Source organism: Quercus suber, unplaced genomic scaffold (assembly GCF_002906115.3).
Source record: "Quercus suber isolate HL8 unplaced genomic scaffold, Cork oak 2.0 scaffold_172, whole genome shotgun sequence".
Lineage (NCBI taxonomy): Eukaryota > Viridiplantae > Streptophyta > Magnoliopsida > Fagales > Fagaceae > Quercus > Quercus suber.
Window position 1 is genome coordinate 693,684 of NW_027069632.1, and position 8,500 is coordinate 702,183.

General features: G+C 40.4%; 1 protein-coding gene across 1 annotated transcript; it reads left to right on the top strand.

Annotated features, from left to right (window-relative positions):
• LOC112025145 (pentatricopeptide repeat-containing protein At5g18475) lies at positions 1–4,173 on the top strand. The gene is made up of 3 exons (XM_065778027.1): positions 1–944; positions 2,984–3,920; positions 4,148–4,173. The coding sequence occupies exons 1-3, from the start codon at positions 90–92 to the stop codon at positions 4,171–4,173; spliced, it is 1,818 nt and encodes a 605-aa protein (XP_065634099.1). The 5' UTR covers positions 1–89.
• The last annotated feature ends 4,327 nt before the right edge of the window (positions 4,174–8,500 follow it).

Consider the following 8,500-nt stretch of genomic DNA (forward strand, 5'->3'; position numbering starts at 1 on the left):
TGAGGCCAAATACCTGCATTTTTAACATCTTGGTTAAGCACCATTGCAAGAGCAGGGATCTTGAATCTGCATTTGAAGTTGTTAATGAAATGAAAAAGTCAAAGATTTCCTATCCTAATTTGATTACGTACTCAACCCTGATGGATGGTCTTTGTGAAAGTGGAAGACTTAAAGAAGCTATTGACCTGTTTGAGGAAATGGTCTCCAAGGATCAAATCTTGCCTGATGCCTTAACTTACAATATTTTGATCAATGGGTTTTGCCGTGGAGGGAAAGTTGACCGGGCTAGGAAGATAATGGAATTTATGAAGAGCAATGGATGCAGTCCCAATGTATTCAATTACTCAGCCCTGATGAATGGGTTTTGTAAGGAGGGAAGAGTGCAAGAGGCCAAGGAGCTTTTTTATGAGATGAAGAGCTCTGGTCTGAAAGCTGATACGATTGGCTACACTACTTTAATCAATTGCTTCTGTAGAGCTGGGAAAATTGATGAAGCCACAGAGTTACTCAAAGAGATGAAAGAAAGAGAATGTAGAGCTGATACTGTGACTTTCAACGTGATACTTAAAGGACTATGCGGAGAAGGTAAGTTTGAGGAGGCACTTGATATGCTTGAGAAACTTCCTTATGATGGTGTTTATCTGAACAAAGCAAGTTACCGGATTGTGTTGAATTTCTTGTGCCAAAAAGGTGAGTTGAAGAGGGCAACAGAGTTGTTGGATTTGATGTTGGGTAGGGGGTTTGTACCACATTACGCAACTTCAAATGAGTTGCTGGTTCACCTTTGCAAGGCTAATATGGCAGATGATGCAGCTATTGCAATGTTTGGATTAGTAGAGATGGGATTTAAACCAGAGCCTGACTCATGGGCTCATGTGCTTGAATTGGTTTGCAGAGAAAGGAGGCTGTTATCTGCATTTGAACTGCTTGATGAACTGGTATGTTAGAGAGCTTGGATTCCGCAACTGTATTGTCAACTAACTTGATGGGTTTGGGAAGCAACATGAACACTGATGAAAGTAGGTGTAGTAGATAATATGAGAAAAGATATGGGCAGCCACCGTTTGATCAATTTTGCAATCTTGATCTACTTAATCAGTGGGTTGTAAGAAATTGTCAATTATCATGAGGTTTCTGTTGTCAATTGAAAAGAAATAAAGGAAACCCGGAGCTGAAATTAATTGACGAAGTGTTTTATAATAAGTGTACTTTTATGTTAAGAGCGCATCAAATTGACCTCCATCCAACAATCAATATCTATCCATCCATCAATCAAAAAAAAAAAAAAAATATATATATANAACTAAATTAGCTTTTTTTTTTTCCTTTAAAGATTTAAAAATTAAATAAAACTTTTTAAAAATTTAATAAAAATTTAATATTTGATTAAGTAAAAAAAAAACAAAAACAAAAAATCAAAATTATGTAGTTTGGGCTGTTAAAAGAGACTGAGATGGTACTGTAGAAAGAGAGAGAGAGAGAGAGAGAGTCCGTAAAGGCACAGATACAGAGCGAGCGAGATAGAGAGAAATCTTGGGCGCCACCACCGTCAGCCTCCTGCTACCGTCATTCTGCCGGAACCGCCGCCTGTAAAAAAGTTCTATTTTTGGTGATAATTAATAAATGAGGTTTTGTAAATGACTTTCTCTGGAGAGAAAAAAAATATGATTCCTGATCACAACACTACACTTGCTTCAGCAACGTAAATCCTTGAGGTGAGTTTTTTAAGATATACATCTTTGAATTCATCGTAATTTTTCATTTTTCATTTTTAAAATTTTTTTTCTGGTTTCAATATTTTTTGAGGATAATGGGTCCTTTTACATTTCTCTGTAGCTACTTCATCAAAATAATGGTGGGTCTTTTTTTCTTTTCTCTTTTTGGGGTCTCCCTCTTGATATTAAGCTTTAGAAGTGGTATCTCAATTACCAATTTTTATTTAAGGCGAGCGTTTTTTCAATTAAACAACAGGATGAATTTCAAGTTCTGATACTGTTTACTGTGATTGCTTGAAGATGGAGCGTGCTAAAGTAGGTCTGTAATAACACACTGTTTTTTGTTTTGATTTTTTGTAATGAGTTTTCAATAAAACATGGGCAATTATGATTGGTGTTCTAAATTTCATTCATGGTTGAGCTGGTGAAACTGTTGGATAGTGTATTTTTAAATTCTTCTGGGAGCTAAGAGCTTTATACTTCAATGGCATTGCCTGGTCTCCCAAATAAAGAGAATGAGGTTCAAATGCCCCTCCCCACTTGTTGTAACACTTGAATTATCTCGGGAAAAAAAAATCTGGGAACCTGACACAGTGATGTTTGAATCATCTGTGTTTCCAATTATCTCTTGGTTGTGTGAAGGCATACCTAAATCCAAGTTGGCTCTTTTTTTTAGTCCAAGTTTCTACTATTTTTGTCTAACTCACTTCCTTGTGAGTTTTAGGAATATCCCCATTCATAGGTCCAAGGTCCACATCTATGAATTGAAAGGTTTGAATGGTCAGTTGGTCACTCAATAATCAGTTTTTAGAATCAAAAGGTCTTGAAATCTTTCATTTGAAACCCAATGGATGATCATGATGCTCCTAGATATTAAAATTCTTTGATCAACAGGGGAACAATATCATCATTTTTGTTTAATTAGATACCAAATTTTGGATGATTGATTAATTTCAGCAGAAATGGCTCCGAAGATTTATACACTGATTCTTTGTATTTGCCCTGTTATCTGTTTGTTTAATGGTTTAATTAAATTCCAACTGTTATTCCTCAGATGGGATATTTCTTGTCTGCATTCTTGCTATTGCTTGCAATTTATTTGGATGACAAGTCTTAAGTTTGTGTGTGTTCTCTTTATGGTTTGTCTCTTTTCTAGATTTTGTTCTTCATTACTAGTTGATTTTTCATTTCTAGGTCTATCTGTTTACACCATTTTATGAAATTAGTTAATAAAGACTAATAGACTCTCATGATTCTTCAGATGATGAGGCCGTTTGAAAACAGCAACAATTTTCATGAATTTTATGGCAGTATCTATTGGTAGGCGCTGCTGGTTCTCTTCCTCTCCTCCATCAGCATGCTCATCTTCACTTCCATGGATCTCTCCTCTTCAAATGTCGAAAGCTGCATTGCCCAAACCAGATCCTCCACCCGAAACCACTACTACAACAATAGATACTCGGAGGAAACCCAAGTATATCTCTCACGAATCTGCCATCAACTTAATCAAACGTGAGAGAGATCCAAAACATGCCCTTGAAATATTTAACATGGTAGCTGAGCAAAACGGATTTAATCACAATGGCGCCACTTATGCAACTATCCTTGACAAGCTGGCACGGTCCAAGAAGTTTGAAGCCATTGATGCTGTTCTGCATCAGATGACTTATGAAACTTGCAAATTTCATGAGGGTGTATTCCTTAATCTCATGAAGCATTTTTCAAAATCCTCTCTGCATGAAAGAGTGCTCAAGATGTTCTATGCCATCCAGCCATATGTTCGTGAAAAGCCATCTCTCAAAGCCATCAGCACTTGTCTCAATCTCCTAGTTGAATCAAACCAAATTAATTTAGCACGAGAGTTTCTCTTGCATACAAAGAAGAGTCTCAACTTGAGGCCAAATACCTGCATTTTTAACATCTTGGTTAAGCACCATTGCAAGAGCAGGGATCTTGAATCTGCATTTGAAGTTGTTAATGAAATGAAAAAGTCAAAGATTTCCTATCCTAATTTGATTACGTACTCAACCCTGATGGATGGTCTTTGTGAAAGTGGAAGACTTAAAGAAGCTATTGACCTGTTTGAGGAAATGGTCTCCAAGGATCAAATCTTGCCTGATGCCTTAACTTACAATATTTTGATCAATGGGTTTTGCCGTGGAGGGAAAGTTGACCGGGCTAGGAAGATAATGGAATTTATGAAGAGCAACAAAAAAAAAAAAAAAAAATATATATATATATATATATAAAAAGACAGAGACCTCATATAAGAAAGTATGAAGTTCTGCCATGTGGCACATTTTATAAACAGAATTAAAATACTCCTAAATCATATAAAAAATAAGAACAAATTTAAAAATAGAGACTCTTTATTTGTTTAAGTTTAATGTTTTAAAATTACTTTTTGTTATTTTTTTATTCAATGTTTTAAGGTTACTATTTGTTTCATTTGGTTTAATATTTCAAGACTTTTTTTTTTTTTTTGGTGGAAGAGACGATAATATAAAGCTAAGAAGGAGCAGCAGATAAATGGCAATGATGGCTAATATTACAATACCTAGTATTGTTGCTAGATAAATGGCAATGATGGCTAGCTCTTCTTTTCTCTCCCTCTCGCGTGAAGAACAGGAGGAATTAGCCCGCAGAAACAAAAAGGTCAAGATTGTGAATCATGCAGGCTTTAGCGTGAGCAGTGACTCAAGACCATCATCCCCAAAGCAGCCCCAAGGTATGTGGAGTCAAACTACGTTTTTTAAGGATAAGGTTGTGGGTGAGATTCCTGGTGCCTACACCCAAGCTTTTAATTTTGGAGACCTCATGGAGGACGACGATGAGTCAGATGATGAAGTAGAGGTGCTAAGGGAAGGACTGGTCGCTGTTAACATTCCAAGAGAGCTTAAGCAGAAAATAAGGAACCCGTGGGCAAGGGCATTGATTGTTAAGGTTTATGGAAGGTCGATTGGTTTCAACTATATCCAGACTAGACTTCTGGCTCTTTGGAAGCCAGCAGGCAGACTGGATTGTGTGGATTTAGGCTATGGGTACTTCCTTACGCGGCTATCTCTTAAAGAAGATTTTGAGGCAGTGTTGCAGAAGGGCCCTTGGTTTATTGGCGAAAATTTTCTGTCCATACGTCCTTAGGTTCCGGACTTTAAACCAGAGTTGGCTAATGTGTCCTCGATTGCTGTTTGGATTAGGCTCAATGGGCTGCCAATAGAATACTACAATGCTGAAGCGCTCTACCTGATCAGGAAAGCCATTGGGAATGTGTTAAGGGTGGATACTCATACTGCGTCGGAGGCCAAAGGAAGGTTCGCTAGGCTGTGCATACAAGTTGACGTAACAAAGCCGCTAGTCACAGCTCTTAAGATTGGAAAAATTGAGCAACCAGTGTGCTATGAAGGTATTCAGAAGTTGTGTTTTGACTGTGGAAGAATGGGCCATAAACGGGAATTTTGTCTGTACACTATCCGCCAAGATGCTTCGCCAAAGGAGACGGTGCTGATGGAATCGGAGGAAAATAGTACTCGGTCATGCATTTCGCGTGGGGCAAATGCTAACAAGCCAGGTGTGGGGTCCAGTGGAATTGTGCCTGATAACGGATAGAGTACTGTTGAGGAGCACGTACATGACAGTATGTATGGACCTTGGATCGTGGTGAAGCGCAAGGTGAATGGAGCCAAAAGCCAACGATCCAATGAGGGACCACAGCTGCGCCGAAATATTGGGAATGTTCAGTGGCCTAGAGATGGTTTTACAAAGGGTGACTCGGCTGGGCTTTCAAGGGAGACTAAGAGAAAAATTTCTCCATTTAAGGTGAGGTTTGAGGCCCAGGGTGCATGTAGTGTGGCAGAGAAGGAAGGCCTTAAAGAATTAAAAGGCCTAAGTTTTTCTAGTTTAAGCCCAAAAGTAATTGAGAATGGGAAGAAGGGTACAAAAACGGAGAAGGCCAAATTGGCAACCAAGCCCAGCCCACAAGCTTCAGTAAAGGGCAAAAAGGCAGTAGCTCGGTCAAGGGCTAAGACAAATACAGTTGATAGTAGTGCTGGTTCCCCTGTTCTTCAAGCCGCCATAAAGAATCTGCCCTTTCTCTCCATAGCTGAGTGTAACGGTGCTGCCCCTAATGGAAGATCATATCAGGGAGTTAGTAGTAAGGCTCAGTACACGATCTACGTCGAGGCGAAGAACGGCGGTGAAGGTGTGGCGGACGGTGTTCGTCGAGATCCGTGTGCTTCTAACTTGGGGCTGGAACCGGTTCAGTTGACGGCAGAGGAAAGCATGGAAGATGGCTCTCCCATGGACCGTAGTGGATGCGAGGATGGTTGGGGTCGTAATAATGGCCACTGTGTGGAAGAGAAGCAGCAATCTGTGGAGGGTATGTCCATTGGGGATGATGGGTATGAGCAAAATTCCGAAGAATATTTGGAAGCTTCTAGGATGGTTCTTGATGGGGGTGGTAAATCACCTATCTCTTGTTGACTTTGTCCTTTCCTTGATCATAATTTTTATGAATATTATTGCATGGAACTGCAGAGGCGCGCGGAAGCCCGCCTTTAAAAGTCATATTAGAGAGTTGGTGCGCAATCATGATCCAGCCATTTTAATTGTGATGGAGACTCGGATTGGAGGAGATAGGGCGAAGGAGATTACGGATGAGTTGCCGTTTGACGGAGCTATTCACACCGACACAATTGGTTACGCGGGTGGGCTGTGGCTAATGTGGAGTGGAGATAGAGTGGATATTTCTCAGTTAGCGATCATGGAACAGGAAATCCATGTGACTGTTAAGGTACGATCCTCTAACCTTAACTGGTTGTTATCAGCAATTTATGCTAGTCCTAGATGTGCTGAAAGACAGGTTTTATGGAGTAACCTTAAGATGATGGCTGAAGTTCATAATATGCCATGGGTAATGGCGGACGATTTTAATGAGCCGTTATTGGAGGGAGATAAATTTGGAGGAAGGGGGTTGAGTGTAAATAGAGCTATCCAATTCAAGGAGTGTTTGGATGCTTGTAGCATGATTGATATAGGTTTTTCGGGTCCGCGGTTTACTTGGACCAACAAAAGGGAGGTGCAGGCTCTTATTCAGGAGAGGATAGACAGATTCTTGTTAATTCTCAATGGTGTCTTATGTACCCGGAGGCTCGTGTGGTCCACCTCACGAGGTGCCATTCTGATCACGCCCCTGTACTAATGGAATTGCAGCCTAGAGGTCATGAGAATAGGAGGAAATTATTTAAATTTCAATCTTGCTGGTTATCAAATTGCACCTTTCCTAATGTTGTTATTCAAGCCTGGAGGCAGAGTGTAGGGTTGGCACAAGCTATTGAGTCATTCACTAGAGAAGCAATCAGGTGGAATAAGGAGCAGTTTGGAAACGTTTTTGCTAGGAAGAAGAACATCATGGCTAGGTTAAATGGCATCCAAAGAGTTATGGCTGTGCGTCCATCGGGTTTCTTCTTAATCTAGAGAATGACCTTATTAGGGACCTTGATTCTGTACTGAATCAGGAAGAGGAAATCTGGGCATTAAAATCTAGAGTAAATTGGATGATCCAAGGGGATAGGAACACTGCTTTCTACCATGTCTCTACTTTGGTGAGAAGAAAGAAAAACAAGATTTTGTCTATCAAAGATTCAGTTGGTGAGTGGATTTTTAAGGAGGAGGATGTTAAAGATTTTGTGAGAAAGGGCTATAGTGAGATTTATACCACTTCCTTCTCTAGTGTCCCGGCCCTCCCCCCTAGGATTTCTCCTTGGCAGGCTAGATTATCAGAGGAGGAAAAAGGTAGTATTAGTGGAGAGGTGTCAGAGGAGGAAATTAAGGCCGCCTTATGGTCTTTAAAAGCTTTCAAAGCTCCTGGGCTGGATGGGCTGCATGCAGGGTTTTTTCAAAGGTTCTGGCTGACGGTGGGTAAGTCAGTTATAAATGAAGTTAAAAAAGTTTTTGCTGATAGGAGAGTCCCGGATTACCTAAACACTACTCATATTACCCTCATTCCAAAGATTCAAGGTCCAGAGACTCTTAGTAATTACAGACCCATCAGCCTGTGTAACACGGTGTATAAAGTTGTGTCGAAGATTATTGTGGCCAGGCTGAGACCGTATCTGGACAAGCTCATCTCCCCATGCCAGTCGGCTTTTATCCCGGGTAGGAAGGGTATTGATAATGCCATTATAGCTCAGGAAGTTATCCATTCTCTCGGGAAAAAAAAAGGGAAAGTTGGTTACATGGCTCTGAAGATTGATCTTGAAAAGGCGTATGATAAATTGGAGTGGAGTTTCATTCGAGACATGCTTATCAGAGTCAATTTGCCTACTGAATTGATTGAGACCATCATGAGTTGTGTGACGACGGTCTCTACTTCGATTGTTTTTAATGGGGTAGCGTTGGACCCGATATACCCGTCTAGAGGGTTAAGGCAAGGGGATCCTCTTTCTCCTTACCTTTTCATTTTGTGCATGGACTTTCTTGGGCAGCTCATTGAGAAAAAATGTAGTGCTAAGCTGTGGAGCCCGATCAAAGTATGCCAAAGAGGCCCCTTAGTTTCCCATTTGATGTTTGCGGATGATTTGGTGCTTTTTGCCAAAGCGGATAGTGTGAATTGCTGTGCCATCAGAGATGTTCTAGATGAGTTTTGTAAGGTGTCTGGGCAATCTGTCAGTGAAGCTAAGTCGAGGGTTTTCTTCTCCCCCAATGTTGATTTGGATGATAGGGAGGCTTTCTGTGACATCCTTGGCTTCGCGTCCACTCCCTACCTAGGAAAATACTTGGGCATTCCC

Excerpts from the sequence above, each read along its gene's own strand:
- LOC112025145 (XM_065778027.1), top strand. The coding sequence starts at position 90 with ATGAAAAAGTCAAAGATTTCCTATCCTAATTTGATTACGTACTCAACC. Across the intron at positions 945-2,983 it reads TGCTTGATGAACTGGTATGT|GGCCGTTTGAAAACAGCAAC; the intron begins TAGAGAGCTTGG and ends TTCAGATGATGA. Across the intron at positions 3,921-4,147 it reads GATAATGGAATTTATGAAGA|GTTACTATTTGTTTCATTTG; the intron begins GCAACAAAAAAA and ends CAATGTTTTAAG.